At 41.5% G+C, this 19635-nt stretch overlaps 2 protein-coding genes across 3 annotated transcripts in view; both read right to left on the bottom strand.

Annotated features, from left to right (window-relative positions):
- Window positions 1–17810, bottom strand: part of LOC311291410 (uncharacterized protein) — a gene marked incomplete at its 3' end in the record, with an annotated part of 18713 nt that extends 903 nt beyond the window's left edge. The window contains exons 1-3 of the mRNA XM_084410442.1: window positions 17664–17810; window positions 15497–15530; window positions 14270–14341 (exon numbers count right to left, since the gene is read on the bottom strand). Coding sequence (XP_084266568.1) covers window positions 14270–14341; window positions 15497–15530; window positions 17664–17678 — 121 coding nt within the window. The 5' untranslated portion in view covers window positions 17679–17810. The remainder of the gene's footprint in view (window positions 1–14269; window positions 14342–15496; window positions 15531–17663) is intronic.
- Window positions 1–19635, bottom strand: part of LOC311292456 (receptor-type tyrosine-protein phosphatase mu) — a 284516-nt gene that overhangs the window by 89529 nt on the left and 175352 nt on the right. The gene's annotated exons all lie outside the window — the stretch shown is intronic.

Consider the following 19635-nt stretch of genomic DNA (forward strand, 5'->3'; position numbering starts at 1 on the left):
AAGTAAATTTGTACAGGAGGACTTTTCCCTTTTCTTTTCTTTTCTTTACATGTTTAAGCCTTTAGAAACTAAACATTTACGATATAGGACCTAATTAAAGCTGCACATAATGGGAGGGGTTTACCCATGCTTAAATTATATTGGCCCACGGTGAACAACGGCAACAGATCTTAAAAAACACAGTTATAAGGATTTTGCTTGTAAATGAAATGAAAATATAGTTTAATATATTTATGATTGATATATTATATGGTGTAAATATACTGAAAAATATATGAAATAATACATTATATTTTACAATATATTGAATAATACACAAGGAATTGCCACTTTTCATATATAAAAAATACATTTATAATAATATATTTACACTATAAAATGTCATTAATTGAGTGTACTTCAAAAACATGAGGAACAAGATTTCCTTACATTACTTAAGGGTGTTTTAATTAAAGTTGTAAGTTGCTAGTACAAAGACTTAAGAGTGTTGGGACAATGATACTTTGCATTTATTTCTATTTATTAAACTGTAAATACTTTGTGCATGTCTGAAACTTCACTGAATAAATGCATTTAAAAAAGAATAACTCCAATAGAGTTACATAGTTTTTAGATAAAGCAACATGCAGCATATTCTCAATGTTTCTTGTTCTTCTGCTGGACTGAAGCACAGGCTCTGTTCTTCAGCTCAATGGTGACCCACAAAACTCAGACAGCACAAACCCTTTAAACCCCAACACAACATTAAACACTAACAGATCTCTGAAGATCTCAGCACTTTATAACATTATAACATTAGCAGAATAACAAGAAACATTGAGAATATGCTGCATGTTGCTTTATCTAAAAACTATGTAACTGTATTGGAGTTATTCTTTTTTAAATGTATTTATTCCGTGAAGTTTCAGACATGCACAAAGTATTTACAGTTTAATAAATAGAAATAAATGCAAAGTATCATTGTCCCAACAAGAAAAGAGATTTGTTGTCTACAACATGGAGTAACATCCGTGAATGTCACTCACAAACATTACTAGGCAACCAGTAATGGGAACGCCCACTAACGACCTCACCGCCAGCCACTGGCGACATGCAGCGACAAAGTCGCTTGTAGTGTGAACGGGGCTTAACTGTTAGAACGGGATTGTTTTTATACTTTTGAACAAAAGATCAAAAGCTCAAATAACAAAAATGTCTTTTCACTTCCTTCTCTTCTCAGATTAACCAATAATGCCAATAATGCAAGGGGCACTGAGTGCAATTAACTACTCTTTTTCTGTTGGTACACACAGAATAAAATATACTATTTTCAGAAAAATGTATAAGAGAAAATTATATAAAATTATCTTAAGAATATATATTATCTAGGATATAAAAATAAATAAAATAAAAGCAAGTGAAAAACATGCAAATCATAGAGCACTGGTTCTTTAAAAGTATAACAATATCAGAAGTCTTCATAATCCTCCTGTTTAATTTAAATTGTATTACCTTTGGATGGATGTTGATTGCGTTGTTCAAATTCATTAGTGAACTCCATTGATTTGTCGGGACACATAATAGCTCTCTTTTAGTAAAAGAATATTCAACAAGCACTCCTAAATATCAGTAAACTAGGCATGTGCCGGTATAAAATTTTATCAAATTTTGGGTGTAGAAAAAAAACAACTTGCATTACAATAGATATAATTGTGATTGTCAAAACATTTGATAACTAAACAGAATTTTACACAATTTTCACGATTTCAGTTCAATTCTTGGGATTTAATTTCAATGTTGATTCAATATTGGCTCTGGATAAATATTAGGTAGGCTACAGTAGATAGCCTACATGTTAATTTTTCTTAAGAAAAAAATATATCTCACATATTACTGTAAATTAAATATAATTTGGTTTTCATTATAATAACAATTATGACACAAGTAAAAATATAATACAAATGTAATATAGTGCACACATTTAGCAAAATACTCCTCTATAGATTTTTTTTTTGCCAATTAACATGCTATGGTCATTAAATGGCTTTCCTGAGGTAAATGTAATGTTCTGTGACATAGGCTAATTGTTCACCTGCAGTTTTATTGACCTCTTTCCATGTCTAAAAAACAAAATGGATCGATATTATGTATGAGGCATATATACCTTTCGGTAAGTTGTACTGCATCTTTAAATAAAACGTAACAGATGATCGGTTTACCTGAACTGAGGCGCTACAGCGATCTGTCAAGTCACATTTACAAGTGCCAAAACGGTATTTATCGTCTGAACTTCGTAATAAAATGGACAGAACATGAGAGCTGAGAATTTTTTTCATATCATAAGTAACCTGCTCTGTCTAGTCTGTCAGTGTCAGTGTCCTCTTTGCTCCGCGATTTTTCTCTGCGTGAGAAAATGGATGTGTGGCGTGAGAGCGTGTGAAAAATGAGCCGGATATCAGTGCTTACCTTGGTTAAGAATGGCTACTTCTAAAGGAATGAGTGAAGCCCTTTCAGAATCTGTGCGTCCAAAACGGCAAGTCAGACTGCCGGCCTATAGACCCTTTTACAGTTGGTAAACATAGTGATGTATTTGTGTGGCCGGGGCTTAGCTGGAGGCAGAAAGATCCCTCTGGCCGCTTCACTAACGTTAGTTTGCCAGTTTGATAGCTTGTTTTTTTAACAATGACTGGAGAAAATCCAATTTTATCTTAATGTGCAAGGTCACTCACTGTCCAGGACCGCAATTGTTATTTGCAAAAGTTAATTTTAACGGACGGAAACAGATGACCGTACACGCTAGGGGTGTCAAAATTAATCGTTTCTTCGATGCATCGCGATGCAGACGAGGACGATTCTGTATCGGTTCAGTAATAGACCATAACCGATTATAATGTACGGACTTTTCTGACGTCATTTGTCGCGTACGTGCATTGTGGCGGAAGCATACAATGGCAGAGGGAGGCGAGACGCGAGTGCGAGAATATTAAAAATGCTCCAACTACTTTAAAAGTCGACATCTGGGCACGTTTCGGCTTTTAGGAACAACCTGGTAAGCACGACCTGCAGAAGACACGCGCTGTACTGTGCGCTCATGTCACACACAAATAGAATATGCAGGAGGTAGGCTAATACCAATAACTTCATAAACCACGTTAGCCGTTTTCACCCCGAGCTGTTAACGCCTGGCAGAGTCAGAGAGATGCGCGGATGAGCTCCAACGCTGAATCCGCAGCCAAAAATAAACAGTCCACCCGCCCCAATAATATTCTCTGATTTAAGTATCCGCACCCGATGGTCAAATTACAATTATTCTGTGTTGTAACGCGTGATTATAAATGGATGATCCATTTGTCACCTTCAACAGCGGACTCGGCGACAGTTGATGCGCGGATCTTTAATGGTAACATAATAGCCTACACTGATTAATGAGCGCTGCTTTTAAATGAACATTTTTGTAAAACAAAATTTATTTGACAGATTTTCCTTTTCTTAATGGCATAAACAAGCTTTACTCCCTTGAAACTTTAACTGGAATGTCACTGTTTCTGTCACTGCAACTTCCCAAGCACACACACACGTGCGCACACATCACTTTTGAAGAGAAATTTAAAATTGAGGATGCGATGCATTGTGATATCGAATTGAACTGAATCGATGACATGATAATCGTAATCGAACCGAACCGTGAGACCAGTGTAGGTTCACACCCCTAGTACACGCGCTCAGTCAATGGACGATCTGACAGGATTAACGTTAACGCTACCAACAGTTGAGTGGCCTGACTTCTACACCTACCCGATAGAGAAACTGAGGGTAACGAGAAACTGAGGACATATAAATCTTTAGATGCCTATAACTATGTGCTGAATGGTCATGTAAAGATTTGTGTGTACGATCCGCAGTTCTGCCTAGCAAGCGCCAATAAGACGACAATGTAAAGAGTGACATATTACTGTGCAATTTTAAAGATGTGGATATTTTCTATAAATAAAAATTCCAGATACAGCATACTCATTTTTCATCAATTCTTGCACCCAACAACACAACAAGATGACATTTTATAATAAAAATAATAATTTAAGCTCCTTATTAAGTAGCCGAATCTGTGTTGGTTTGTATTGGCCGCCTCCAGTTTTCCGTTTGTTTTGCCTCCAGCTAGCGCCGTGACGTAACTGTGATGTCGGGGCAAAAGAGGTCTATTTGTCAGACTACCAAGTGAATATTATAGGCCACAGAGAACTGACTTCCTCTAATACAGAAGATACTGCAGCACAGACTACATTTAGACTCGAAGAGGAGTACAATGCAGGGAGTGATGAAACTGCCAGAACGAGGTACAAAGCAGGTTCAGCAGTGGCCAGACCTGGAAGTCGGTATGTAGAAAGAGATGAGTGGGGAGCCTTTTATACTGAATTAGAGAACATTCAAGCTCAAATTGGCCAAGACAATAATCTCATACAAAGTTTCGGTGATCAAGTGCCCCATCATGTGTTATCCAAATACCGTGGGACTTTGGAGGAAACCTAAAGTGCAGATACTCACCTATCACTGAGAGATGACCGAGCCTCTTTTCCTAAAGCAAGGCAGCCACTTTCACACCCTTCTCACTCATCAGCTTCCTTCTCTGCAACACCCCAAGTCTCACCACTCCGTTCCCAGGTATCAGCGGCGTCCTTGGCTGAGTCCCATTCAGTTACCCATCTAACACCACAGAGACCTAAAACGACAGTGGACAGTCCTCAAGAGGATGAGTCATGGCCTGAACCACCACCTCCAGTATGTGACGATGTCCCTTATAGAGCTAGGAAAGAGCATGCATTCCCAGTCACTTACGTTACTTCTGTTAGTTATTCAAACCCAGTGAAACTAGCAGCAGAGAGATTAGTAGCACAGCCCTATTTTGGACAGCATGCTCCAGTCAAGGGAAACGCATTCCATAATCAATCATTCAGGCCTCACAGAGGGGATATCATGACAAACCCCACACCATACAATTCTCAGGGTCAGGGCAGTCCAACATATCATTCCCTCACCTGCCCTCCTACTACTGCTCCATATTTAACGCCTCATTCTGCACCCTGGCTGGATGTTCCTTCGCCACCTCAGCAACAAACTGTGTATGCTCCACAATCAGTGCAGCAGAGTGACCCATGGCTTACACACCCAGAAATGCCATACAATCAGCCACAACACCAGCCTTATGAGATCTTTCCCTCATCGCTTCCAGTACAGGAGAAAGTCTATCTAGGTCCCAAACCACGAATTCCCATGTTGATTCATCGAGACCCTGCGGAGTTCGCCAGGCTGAAGATGTCATTGGAGAATCTAATGCTACCGAGCTCTTTAAATATTGGTAGACCATCTTGAATTAGAGGAAGCCTCCTTTATCGCTGACTCTTACCTGAACTCTGTCACTCCACATTCTGACACAATGACAGCCTTAAATGAGAGGTTTGGTCAGCCGCATCAGTTAGCACTTAAAAGGATAGCACAGGTCATGGATGCTCCTGACATCAAGCGAGGGGATCATGAGGCATTCCAAAGATTCACACTGCAGATTAGAGCTCTTGTTGGGATGCTGAAAACCCTTGGCGTAGAGGGAGAAGTGGAATTAAAATGTGGTTCACGTCACCATACTGTATGGTAAACTACCTCCAGAGTTGTGCGCGGACTTTCGCAGACACCTATATTATCAGTCTGATTCAGTGTATACATTACCTGAATTCTCTAAGTGTCTCCAGTGTATCCATGCCACTGCAATAAGCGGGGACATAAAGGCCATGTTCCACCAGGTATGCCTTCTGTCTGAGGACAAGCCCCTTCTTCGGTTTGTGTGGAGAAATCTCTGCCGTGATGTGCCTCCTGTGGTCTATGAGTGGCAGGTTCTGCCATTCGGTACCACATGTTCTCCTTGTTGTGCCACTTTCACCCTCCAAAAACATGTGCACGATCACAGCACAGAGGGAGAAGATGTCAGGAATTCCGTAGGCAGGTGTTTCTACTAGAGATGCACCGATTACAATTTTCTAGGCCGATTCCGATTTCCGATTTTTCACTGAGTTTGACCTGCCGATACCGATTTTAGCCGATTCCGATTTAATTTTTTTCTAACCACTTTACAGCACACACAAATATTTATTTTCAATATTTTCTTTAACCCTTTCACGCGTAAGTTTAAAATATTCTAACTGACACCCCCACCCCCCGAGTGAGTTTTTTCGCGAACGTTCCCTTTAATGTTTCCATGGCGACGCGTCACGCGATACACCGCAGCCACAATAATACTGTATGACAGATGTGTCGCTTTTATTTCACTTTTCCTTTTTTATTCAAAATATTCACAAACTTGCTTACCATGTCATCAACTAGCCTATCTGATATTCCGATTCTCAAATACGTGTAAGTGAGTGTATTTGGTCGTTTAAAAACCTTTCATCTTGATCTATAATGAGATGGGCGCCGCAATGTTGTCCTGTCAGTCGGATTTACAGCACGTGAATTCATCAGTTTCTCCGAAATAAATGCAAGAAAGTGGCCGGTGAACTGAGAAGAATAGAGTAAACTTTATAGTTACTTCCACTATGTTTGTCTGATATGAATAACACACATGTCGGCAAATTATATTTGAATATATTGTTATTGCTGCTTCCACAGACATCAGTGTGTGTTTTACAAACTCCAAATGTATTGTTTTAATCGTGCTTATGTGTATTTAAATATCTGAAACCTAAAATAAACATTATGAGGTTGAAAACACTGCTTAGTTGTGCCATAACAGCGCTGAACGCGTCCGACTCTGGCTCAGCGCCAGGCAGGCAGCCAACGCGCGAAAGCACAGTTTGAATCTGGCAGTTATGCGACGTCCCTGAACATCTAAATGTGGCGCCGCACCGTACTCTCGTGGGCACAGACATACAAATCTCATATATGAGACCGTACCGCTCAAAAGGTTAATCATGCGGCGCCCGAGTGCATTTGACCGGCATAAAATCGGCATATGTCAGACTGACCGGCCGGTCGCCGGTCATGGCCGATCACGTGAAAATCGGCCAATTCCGGTCACCAGCCGATCAATCGGTGCATCTCTAGTTTCTACGTAGACAACTGTTTACAGAGTCTGTCATCAAAAGCTGATGCCAAAGCTTTGCTTCATAAATTACGTGTACTGTTGGCATCAGGAGGCTTCGAGATCCGCCAATGGGCCAGCAACGCCCCTGACATCCTTAGGCATCTCCCTCAAGAAGCACGCTCCGATAAGGTTGAAATGTGGCTCACCCAAGATTCTTCTGATGTTCAAGAGTCTACGTTAGGCCTAAGATGGCACTGCCATACAGATATCATCGGCTATAAACATCCACTGGAGGATTACGGCCCAACCACAATGTGCACTGTGTAATATTGCCATATACAACTCGGGCTAAGGTGATTGTACAGCGACTCTGGGATAAACAACGAGAATGGGATGACCCATTACTGCCTGAGGAGCTGCTCCAAGCCTGGAATACATGGGTAGCAGAACTGCCTGAATTATCTCGCATCACCTTACCTCGCTGCTATGTTCCCACATCTATGGACCAGCCAGAAGTGATACGAGATGTCCATGTGTTCTGTGACGTATCTGAGAGAGCATATGGATCAGTGGCCTACCTACGCTCTGAGGACGCTGAAGGTGGTGTTCACTTGGCATTCCTGCTGGCCAGATCTCGAGTTGCGCCAAAACGACAACAATTCATGCCAAGACTGGAGCTTTGTGCAGCAGTCACTGGAGCTCAACTTGCAAAGCTGATAATCAGTGAGCTCACCTTACCGATCAGGAAAACCATCTTGTGGTCCGACTCGACCACTGTCCTGACATGGCTCCAGTCAGACTTGTGTTGATTCAAGGTCTTTGTGGGAACCAGGATTGCTGAAATCCAAGCGCTCACAGATTGGCGGGCATGGAGGTATGTGAGATCAATACTTAACCCGGCAAATGATCTGACCAGGGGTAAATCCTTGGTGGAACTAGCAAAACCGAATAGGTGGTGTCAAGGTCCATCTTTCCTTTAACGAACCCCTGATGAGTGGCCAGAAGCTCCAGCAGGGACAGTTGGAGAAGATCCTACAGAGCTACGATGTTCCTTGTTCTGCCATTACATTTCAAGTTCTGATAGGTATGTCCCATACCCAGGTATGCTACATGGAGTGAACTAGTGGAGGCCACAGCAAGCACCCTTCAGCAGGAGAAAGCGGAGCAAGCTGCTCCATCTAGTGCAAGAACTTATCAGCAGGCAGTCTCCCTCCTCCTTAAACAGTCCCAGCTCGACAGTTTCCTAGAGGACTATAACCTTCTCAAAGCCAATAAACCAGTTCCTTCCAGTAGCCGCCATCTTGTTCTGGCTCCTGAGTTTGATGCAACAGAAGAGGTCATTCGGGTTGGTGGAGGCCTCCGAAGAGCAGAGGATTTGGATACTAACTTCAAACATCCTATTGTGCTGGATCCGAGCCACTGCATCACCGAACTGTTAATCCAGGATTTCGACCAGAGATTATGCCATCCTGGACCAGAGCGAGTCTTCGCTGAACTCCGACGGTTGTACTGGATATTGAGAGGGCGTGAGGCTGTTAGGAAGCATCAATATGCTTGTCTGGAGTGCCGGAAGTTAAGATCCAAACCTGTTTCACCGAAGATGGCTGACTTGCCTCCTGCACGACTGCGTTTGTTCAAGCCAGCGTTCTATTCCACTGGGATGGACTGCTTTGGGCCTTGATGTACTTACCTCTATCGACACAGATGCCTTCTTGATGGCAGTACAGAGGTTTACAGCACGTCGTGGTACCCCTGCTGAACTTTACTCTGATCAGGGGACAAATTTCAGAGGGGGAGAGAAAGAGTTGAGAGAGGCTTTCACTGTCATGAATTCTAACCTGCAAAGGTTACTGGCAAAACATCAGATCAACTTCCATTTTAATCCTCCAGCAGCTCCACACTTTGGAGGAGTGTGGGAGTGAGAGATTCACTCTGTAAAAGCAGCACTTAGCACCACAATTGGAGCACAAAGCATTCCTGAGGAAGTACTGAGAACGGTTTTAATTGAAGTGGAGGCAATCTTGAATTCCAAACCGTTGGGGTATGTGTCAGCTAACATCTCAGATGTTGACCCAATAACACCAAATCATCTTTTGATGGGGCGGCCCAGTAGTTCATTGCCGCAAGTTGTCTATCAAGATTCTGAACGTCTAAGTCGCAGACGGTGGAGACAAAGTCAGATACTGGTGGATCATTTCTGGGCCAAGTTCATCCGCTACTACTTACCTGGTCTTCAGCTCAGGCAAAAATGGCAAAGGACTACCGAGGATATTACTGAGGGGTCTGTTGTAATGATGGTTGATAACCAATTACCAAGGGCTCTATGGTTAGTAGGCAGGGTGGTAAAGGTGTTTCCAAGCACTGATGGGCATGTGAGAGCCGCTGAGGTAAAGGTTAATGACAAGAGTTTCATCAGACCTGTGGTAAAGCTAATTCAGCTGCCTGAATTGCCCAAGGAGGATTAACAGTCAATTGGAACACATTTACACTGCAAATGTGGGGGCGGCTGTTACAAAGGTAGCACAAAGGTGCCAACTAGTGGCTATTAGTGGATGCGCGGGAAATGATCGCGCACGTGAAATGCGCGTGAAGAATAACAGCTGCGCTCTCCTCTGGAAGACTGTTATAGAAGTCACGGTGCGGTGTTTGTGTTGAACAATAATAACTGTGTACGTCCTTGCGAGAAAAGTGAGTTTCATCTATTCTTTACTTGTTTAAGATTGATTATATATGTAAATATCTAGGAATAATCGAGTATTTACATTTTACATTTAGTCATTTAGCAGACGCTTTTATCCAAAGCGACTTACAAATTAGGACTAAATTAAGCGAGTCATCAAGAAGAGGCAAAAACCACAACAACGCAAGAAGTGCTCAAAATATGAATTTCAGGCATTATTCAGAGTAGCATAAGCCTGATTAGTGATGTTTCAAAAGGGAAAGGAATTTTTTTTTTTTTATGAGGTTAAGTGCTCACGGAATAGATAGGTTTTCAGCTGTCTTTTGAATGTTGTCAGGGATTCTGCATTCCGGATGGGGGTGGGAGAGCGTTCCACCAGCATGGAACTGTGAATGAGAATGTTCTGGAAAGTGATTTTGTGGCTTTCTGTGATGGAACCACGAGACATCGCTCGTTGACCGATCGTAGGCGTCTGGTAGGGATGTAGACTCGTAGGAGTGAGTGAAAGTAGGAGGGAGCTGAGCCTGTGATAGATCTGTAAGCAAGCGTCAGTGCCTTGAACTTGATGCGAGCAGCGAGAGGTAGCCAGTGCTTGGGCTCGTTGAAGACAAGACGAGCTGCAGCATTCTGGATCATCTGTTGGGGTTTGGTTGCACATGCTGGAAGTCCGGCCAGAAGAGCATTGCAGTAGTCAAGCCTAGAGATGACCAGGGCCTGGACGAGAAGTTGTGTTGCATGCTCAGTTAGGAAAGACCTGATCTTCCTGATGTTGTGCAGCGCAAACCTGCATGATCGAGCTGTCTTTGAAATGTGATCTGTGAAGGTCAGCTGGTCATCAAACGTTACTCCAAGATTTCTGACCGACCTTGATGGGGTGATTGATGATGAATCTAGCTGGATGGTGAAGTCGTGCAGTAGAGACGGGTTGGCAGGGAGGACGAGAAGCTCAGTCTTTGCCAGGTTGAGCTGCAGGTGATGTTCCTTCATCCATGTGGAGATGTCTGCCAGACAGCTTGAGACCCGTGCAGCTACTGTGGGATCATCTGGTTGAAATGAGAGGAAGAGCTGTGTGTCATCAGCATAGCAGTGGTAGGAGAAGCCGTGTGCCTGTATGATGTGTCCCAGTGATGTGGTGTAGATGGAGAAGAGGAGGGGACCAAGAACTGAACCCTGGGGGAACCCCTGTGGTCAGTTGATGTGCTCTAGATACCTCGCCTCTCCATGCGACCTTGAAGGACCTACCTGTGAGATAGGACTCAAACCAGTGGAGTGAAGTTCCTGTGATGCCCAGTGATGAGAGGCTGGACATAAGGATCTGATGGTTCACGGTGTCGAAGGCAGCAGACAGATCCAGGAGAATGAGGACTGAAGATTTGGAAGCAGCTTTTGCGATCCGTAGGGCTTCTGTGACTGACAGTAATGCAGTCTCAGTTGAATGCCCTTTCTTGAAGCCAGATTGGTTGACATCCAGCTGGTTGTTTAGAGACAAAAAGGATGTTACTTGGTTGAAAACAGCTCTTTCAAGTGTCTTCGCAATGAATGGTAGGAGAGAGATAGGTCTGTAATTCTCTACAAATGATGTGTTTAGCGTTGGTTTTTTAAGCAGTGGAGTGACCCGAGCCTGCTTGAATGCTGTGGGGAAAGTGCCAGTATGGAGGGATGAGTTGATGATGTGTGTGAGTGATGGTAGAAGTGTGGGAGAGATGGCTTGTAGAAGGTGTGAGGGGATGGGGTCTAGAGGGCAGGTGGTAGGGTGACTGGAGAGGAGAAGTGTAGATACTTCTTACTCGGTTAGCGAAGAAAAGGAGGACAGAGGGATATTGGCTGTGGAAGGGGTCGGTCTGGGTTCCTGTGTGTGTGGAGCTGAGAACTGACTGCTGATAGTTGTTGTTTTGTTGGTGAAGAAGTTCGCAAAATCGTCAGCAGTTAAGGAGGAGGAGGGTGGTGGTGGAGGTGGACAGAGGAGAGAGTTGAATGTCTTGAAGAGTGATCGTGTGTTGGAGGAGCTGTTGATCTTGTTGTGGAAGTATGAAGATTTTGCAGCATGAACATCCACAGAAAAGGAAGAGAGGAGAGATTGATACATACTCAGGTCAGATGCGTCTTTTGATTTGTTCCATTTCCTCTCTGCTGCCCTGAGTTCGGTCCGGTGTTCACGAAGAACCTCAGACAACCAGGGGTTGGAGGGAGTAGCGCGTGCTGGCCTGGAGGAGAGAGGGCAGATATTGTCTAGAGAAGAGGTTAGAGTGGAGCATAAGGTGTCCGTTGCGGTATTCACATCCAGAGATGAGAATTGTGAGGGTGGGGGAAGAGAAGATGACACGGCAGAGGAAAGATGGGAGGGGGAAAGTGAGCGCAGGTTTCGTCTGAAAGTGACTGGTGGTGGGGGTGGTGGGGCAGGGGTAGAGAGATGTAGACTGAAAGTAATGAGGAAATGATCTGAAACATGGAGAGGTCTCACCAAAATGTTCTCTGTGGTGCAGTTGCATGTGTAAACCAGGTCCAGTTGTTTGCCTGATTTGTGAGTACCTGAGGTGATGAGTCGTTTGAGATCGAAAGAGGCTAGGAGAGAGATGAAGTCTGTTGCATGCGGCTTTTCGAGATGGATGTTGAAGGCACAGAGGACTAGAAGTGGGGTGCCGTCCTCAGGGAAAGTGGACAGCAGCACATCCAGCTCATCTACTAAGTTACCCAGCTGACCTGGGGGGCGATAAATGACTACAATATGGATCTTAATGGGAGTTGTAAGTGTAATAGCATGATATTCAAATGAGTTGTTGTTGCATAGAGAAGAGAGCGTGGAGTATTTGCAATTGTTAGAAACGAGAAGCCCTGAACACCCCACCTCTCCCAGACTGGCGAGGAGAGTGAGAGAAGGAGAAATAGAGAGAGCAGCGGGGGTAGCAGAGTCTTCTGGACGAATCCAGGTCTCAGTCAAGCCCAAGATATTAAGAGTAGAATGAGATGCAAAGGCTGGAATGAAGTCAGCTTTATTGACTGCTGACTGACAATTCCATAGACCAACGGAAAGAGAGAGAGGAGTGTGTGCGGATGAGAGAATGGGACGCAGATTGGCAGTATTGCGCTGCCTTTTGCGCGTGATGAAAAGGCGTTGCCGAGAGATAACAGGAATGTATTGAAATCACATGTTGATTAAGGTGAACAATAAGATAAAAAGAGGGAAGGAAAATGGAAAAGGAGATACTTAAGTGCCTTTCTAGTGTCCTTGCTCGGTGGAGTCGCGCAGGTAGAGTCGATGGTCTTTACCCGAGTCGGTCTTCACACGAGGAGGCTGAACACGAGAGCTGAACGCTTCCGCTGACGCTTCCGCGACAGCGTGCAAATTACACAGATATACAGATAATGCTTTCACCGCTTGAGTAAGTACAGCTGTTTCGGTCGGGCAATTAAGTGAATAACGTGAAAATGTGCCAAATCGAAACTGCTAGGAGCAAAGGCTTACAGTAAGTGCAAATTAGACTGCAATAATAATTTTCACTCGCGGCTGTTGTTTAATGTAGCAACGCGTCTAACTAAAATACAGAATTATATGAAGTTAAAAATACAAAATAAGCAGAGAATCGAAGATGGGCTTACCTTGACTAAAATGCAGCACTGAAATAACAGGAGAACAGAGTATTCTAGAAAAAACACTTGCGCGCTCTTGTATGCTGCTCGCTGGTCCTCATATGCTGCTCGAGGTCATAAATCCACTCGAGAGAAATGACGAGTCATGCCGTGTAGTTAACATAGAGTGAACGTCATTGTAGAATGCTGATGCATGTTATTTGTAACTGATTTCAGTTTTGTGCTTGTATTATACAAACAGATATCATTATTGTTTACATTACTTTTACATTATTTGTTCTGTAGCGATTATGTTAAGGAATACTCACATGTTATAATTCACATGTTTAAATTGGTGTACTGTGTTAGATATAATGCTAAGCTGATGGATAGACTTCATCTATAATATTACTTTATACAATGTTATATTTATTATTGTTTTTTTTATTTCAGCTACACTACATACACTACACTGCATTCATACCCTCCAATACCTGATGTAAACATACCATTCCTGTTAATCTGAACTGAGAGGCAACTACTTCATTCAAGTCTGCATCTGTAATCAGTGTGTAATGTATGTCTGTGCTGCCGAAGATAATTCAGTATTGTCCTAAGACTGTCCTGCGTTCTGACCGACGCTCCAGGGCGAGAACTATAGCCTCCTAAGCACCTGTGGTCCTTTCTCTAAAACAACATCAGTGCGCACGTTTCGCGAAGCATATACGCAGTGTTTAAGCAGTTGATGGAAAATAAGATAATGCACGTTCTATAAATCTAAATTCTGATCTATTATTTTTCACGGTATTTTGAAGTGCCCACGATAACAATATTGTGCATATTCATTACCGCGGTGTATCGCATTAACGAATACCGGCACATGTCTACAGTAAACACACTCAAATTTTTCTTCCAATAATATTCAAGCCTTTTCTAGCTTTCCCATCATTCCCTTTCAGTAGCTGACTACATACCTGCTGAATCTGAAGCACCATTTCCAGTCTCATTTTCAGAGTCAGATCCATCACTGTCCATCAGTACTCTCTCTATAAAACACAGTAAACATACAGGTAAAATTAACAAGTAGCGAACAAAATATTTTTTAAACAGCTACATTCAACCAATGTCTATAACCAACAATGGAGTTCCAGCTGATCATTTCCAAGTATCAAAATAAGGACGATATCAATGACACCAATTTAGCAAAACCTGTAGTTACCACAAATTTAATGTGAACTGTCACTTTTAATTTCATACAATGATAAAAAATTACAACAAAACAAACTTAACTACAGTATCCACTGAAATTGACAGTACACAGGACAACATGTTGTATTTACTCGACACGTACAGTTAAGTAATAATATCAATGTCCAGTTACTGAACCATTACTAACGTGTCAGAGTTTAGGGGTAATTGCCCAAATTTATTTAGCCATCAGAAATTAATTTTCACCAACGATGAATGCATTTAAAAGTACTTTTTTTTAGATATCAGCGAGGTATTTTTTATCTTTATATTGAACACGAAAACTTTTGGTTTCACAATAACATGATGATCATATGACTAGACATATTTATATTGTTTAATGCCACAATACCAAATCTTCTGTCCTTTGAAAGCGTTTCAAATGTTTAACAAAAAAGTAAAAATACTGAAATGTTTTTTTAAATGAACTTTTTCACTAAAATAAGCAGATATAGGCTAATCACCTACTTGCCTTGATTTCTAACAAATGATCTGTTTTCTTTTTTAATTAAACCATAAAGAAAATGTACAGATCAAGTTATAACAAAAAATTTAAGTTTACAAAAATCAACTTTAGATTGTATTAATTACTACAATCATCCCTTAATTACTTTGTGAGTGGTCTCAAAACTTCTATTTAAACTGACCGGTTATTAATTAAAACATTATTTACCTATAAACAAAAGATAGCAGATTAAAATATTGAATTTCATGCACATCCATGAACTTGGCATGGTGTTGCAAGAGACTGAAAGGAGGGCGCATGGGGGGCTATGATGGATATTTCTTTTTCTCCAAGGTTGTGCTTTTAAAAACCTTGGTTACTCTGGCTCATTAAGCTACATAAGGTTTAAGAATAAGGCTATTTTAAGCAATAAGTGACGCTCTACAATTTGACATACCACAAATGAGTAAAATGTGTTTTGTAGCCTACTATCTTCTCATTATCTCACCTGTGCATCCAGAGCTGCCATTCGTAACTTTAGTCTGCAAGCACAAGTGTCATAGACAGTCAGACATCCTGGTCAAACATCACATTACACTGTATTTAAAACTGCAATGGTACAATTTGGCAATATATTAAAGAAATTGACATTGTAACATAAACCAAAACAATTTCATTTTGACTGAAAATAAATGCCATTTATTGTCTGGTCTTGAAAACTGCATTACAGAAGTAGAAAAACTTGTCCTAAATTTATTAAACTTCCCTCTTGCTTTTGTAAAACCATTATTGATGTTTATTCATAGATGCCACCTACGTCACTATAAATAGAACGCCGCCATATTTGCGACCGCCTCGCCCGGTATGGCCGCCCAAACTGCCCATTTGAATGAGCGAGAGACAGAGATACCTGGAGAAAATTTCTATTTTAGGCTCCGATTCTTATTTGTTACCCCCAGTTTTCTTTAGTCCATTATTATCTGCCCCAGGCTTATCCCATTTGGCCTTTCATGATATAGAAATACTTAAGTCATAGAGCTTCATGGCGCGCGTTCATGAGAGTCGAGGCGATGTCATGAATGAATCTATGAATCTGCAGCTGTTCGGCTGGCATGAATGAATCTATCTAATCCGTCCATCAGCACAGCCAAAGACATCAACCGAATATCATAAAAGACTGCCATATCTGTCCGAAAGAACAGATGATCAATTACAGAGAAGAAGGTTTAATACACACAAATATCGAAATGAAAGACTCTTTCGAGTCGAATCTTTTTGAATGATTCGGCTGCGATTAAAAGCTTTCAAGAGGTAAGCTCATGATTATAATAACGACTCAAATTGCAGTTTGTTCGTCACATAAAGCTATCATATGAATAAATAACGATATTAATATAACGGACGAGTCGTATTAGATCACTTTTATGATACTTTTGTGATGTTTTTTTGTCTTTTATTTATTTTATGCGTGACAGCCCCCAGTAGGCTAACGTTACTCATTCACTTTCATTACATCGACAAGAAGAGTCTCCATTAGGCTAACTTACATATTCAAAAATGTCCCTTTGTCTTCCACGGAAAGTAAACTTAAGGATTTGAACATGAAGGTGAGTAAATGACGTAAGAATGATCATTTTTGGAAGAACTAACCTTAACGTTAGTCCTAAAATATGCATTTCAAGGCTGAGATTATGCATCGTCTGCAGAGATAACGTTAACGTAACATACACAATATAACATCTAAAGCGCATGTGACGAAGACAATATCTTTATGAACTTAAGAAAAATATTTATTAGATTTAGGTAGGTATAAATAACAGGCAGACAGACAGTTCAAAAACAAAACAACCCCAAATCTTACTAACTTACCATGATAAAGTGCATTTAAACAGATCCAACAATAAAATGAAGACAAAACATTATCTGTCGATATCTGTCTGTATAATGTTGGCCACTGAGAGTATAATGGAAATATAATTAACCACAAACCAACATGAGACTTCAAGTCTTTTAAATAAATGATTCTCTCTTCTTTTGGTATAGAATAAAATACCAGTTCAGGGTTCCTCTTTCAGCTGTTTTTGCAGCCAACTGCACAACATATTGCAGGCATTACTGAGACCGTCGGTCGCAAAGATGGCGGCGCAAAGCTACAGTGACGTCATGTGAATCGAATGAATAGTGATAAAACGCATGAATCTCAGGCCTGGCCTCAGACTCCTGTAGGCCGCAAAAGATCCAACTCCTGGCCATCTTACATTAATGTTATCAACAGTGAGCTAATCTAGGTGAAGTAACAGGGACGCAAAATATATAGTTCAGAAGTTACATAAAGACAACAACATTTTAAAATTAGGCGAAGTTTAAAAGCGGATTACCGCTAAACATGCAGTCACCTATGCAATCCTATCTGTGGCCTTAAAACATGAGCTTAAGACTCTTAGGAATCTAAACCCCTAATGGATATATTATTATTAGACTATCAATATTTTCATTTTGGTACATTAATCTATACTTTCTGCAAAGCTGCTTTGAGATTATGATTAATGTGAAAAGCGCTATAGAAAATAAAATGACGTGACATTTACGTTACGATATATGTGCAAACAATATGCAAGTTAAATAAACAGCACCATATTATTTTGAGAACCTTGTACAAGAAGTCAAAAACTTACCTTTTCGTCGGACATCTTGTCTCCTCCGTGTCTCGCCGCGTCCGTCGCATCCCTGCCTCTCGAGCTGCATCTGAGTGAGTGTGTCGCAGGTGTGAGACCCAGGAGAGTGGGGGAGGGGGAGAGGCGACGGTCGCGGTGGGGACTCGAACCTCAGGTTCTGTGTGATCTGGGTCAGCCATTACTGACACTCGCTCGGCGCACTATATATATAGCTATGTTTATTACCCGCGCTTTTTATTTTTTCTTGTGCGGTTTTTGTATTCTTTTAAAAAAATGATGTATGCACATATGCTCTGATAATATAGTGTATAGGATATATGCTGTTATAAAAGAAATACATTTTCTGCTCAAATTCAGATATAATGTTTTTTTTTAAAGTACAAATAAAATGACAGAATGTAGATGTTAAAAGACATTAAATGTAATATTAAAAAACAACACATTAAGGAATGGAACCAATTTGGAACTATTAAACAACTCACAAAAAGATTGACATTCATAAAAATAAAAAATTAACTATTACAAGACCTTGTAATCAACAGAACGGATATTATTTTTACCCTCTGAGAGGACATCAAATAAATAAAATAGGTTTGAAAGAAGTGAGGCTTGTCTTCAGTGAGACCACACTATGGATACGAGGCCTCCACACACGCTAACGTCCTTTAGAAACTGTCTACACTGATCCTGAAACTCTTTAACTGATCATTCTCCTCATGACTGTTAAAATAACAACAAACATCTTCACAAAAAGTGCTCTCCTTGGTTTTACTGTTCAAGACAATGACTGAAACCATGTATTGCTAGCACTTCTCTTGCTACTGCTTTCTCTCCAGACACACTGCTTGTTGTATTCCTCATTTGTAAGTCGCTCTGGATAAAAGCGTCTGCTAAATTAATAAATGTAAATGTTAATGCGCTCACCTAATCAGCAGTTCGCCAGGTAGAGGAGAATGGAGAAAGAATTTATTTGCAAACTACATAAATTAACTGTCAATTCAAGTTAAAAATACTATAACGTGATTTAATTTATGGTAAGAATAACACATAGTAAAAATAAATCAAACGATGATGCGGTTTCTCCACACTGGGACACGCTTCTGGCTCAGCCACTGGTTCAGATTCTCCCACAATTACATGAAACTATTTACAATAACACGTACTAACTTAAACAGAAATAAGAGTGTGTTGTACACATTTACGTTTGCATGTGTACTGCATACATGTACGTGCATACACTGGTGTGTGTTAGACTAGTGATTATGACACAGTGCTCATCATTTCCAGGATCTGAGTTCACCTTGTCAGAGTAGCCATAATGATTTAGCACCTGTGGTCACCAACATCTGGACCCAGAGGTCAATGTGCAGCTAGAGTTAGGGTTAGGGTTAGAGTTAGGGTTAGGGAGAGGTACTGGTCCACCACATCCAGGGTTAGGGTTAGAGTTAGGGTTAGGGAGAGGTACTGGTCCACCACATCCAGGGTTAGGGTTAGAGTTAGGGTTAGGGTTAGGGAAAGGTACTAGTCCACCACATCCAGGGTTAGGGTTAGAGTTAGGGTTAGGGTTAGGGAGAGGTACTAGTCCACCACATCCAGGGTTAGGGTTAGAGTTAGGGTTAGGGTTAGGGAGAGGTACTAGTCCACCACATCCAGATGCTGACAGCACCTCTGCTTCATGCCCTGCTGGCTCTATTAGCTGCTCTGCTAACACGACTGCTGGTGATGGTCAGTCCTCCACTGTGGCCTTTATCTGCTCCTGCTGCTCCTGCTGTGACACTGGGAACGGGAGCGCAGACGCTGGCACATGCTTACCTCAGCATCACAGGGCATTAGCCATGTTCTTAGCTAGCGATCATTGCCCCACTTCTGCTTTACTAGCAGCACATCTGGATGCTGGATCAGTATTTCTACATCTGTTTATCTCTCGCTCTGTGCTGTCCACTTTCTTTGGCTTCATGAGAAGAGCTGTGTC

This window comes from Rutilus rutilus (genome assembly GCF_951802725.1).
Source record: "Rutilus rutilus genome assembly, chromosome: 6".
Classification (NCBI taxonomy): domain Eukaryota; kingdom Metazoa; phylum Chordata; class Actinopteri; order Cypriniformes; family Leuciscidae; genus Rutilus; species Rutilus rutilus.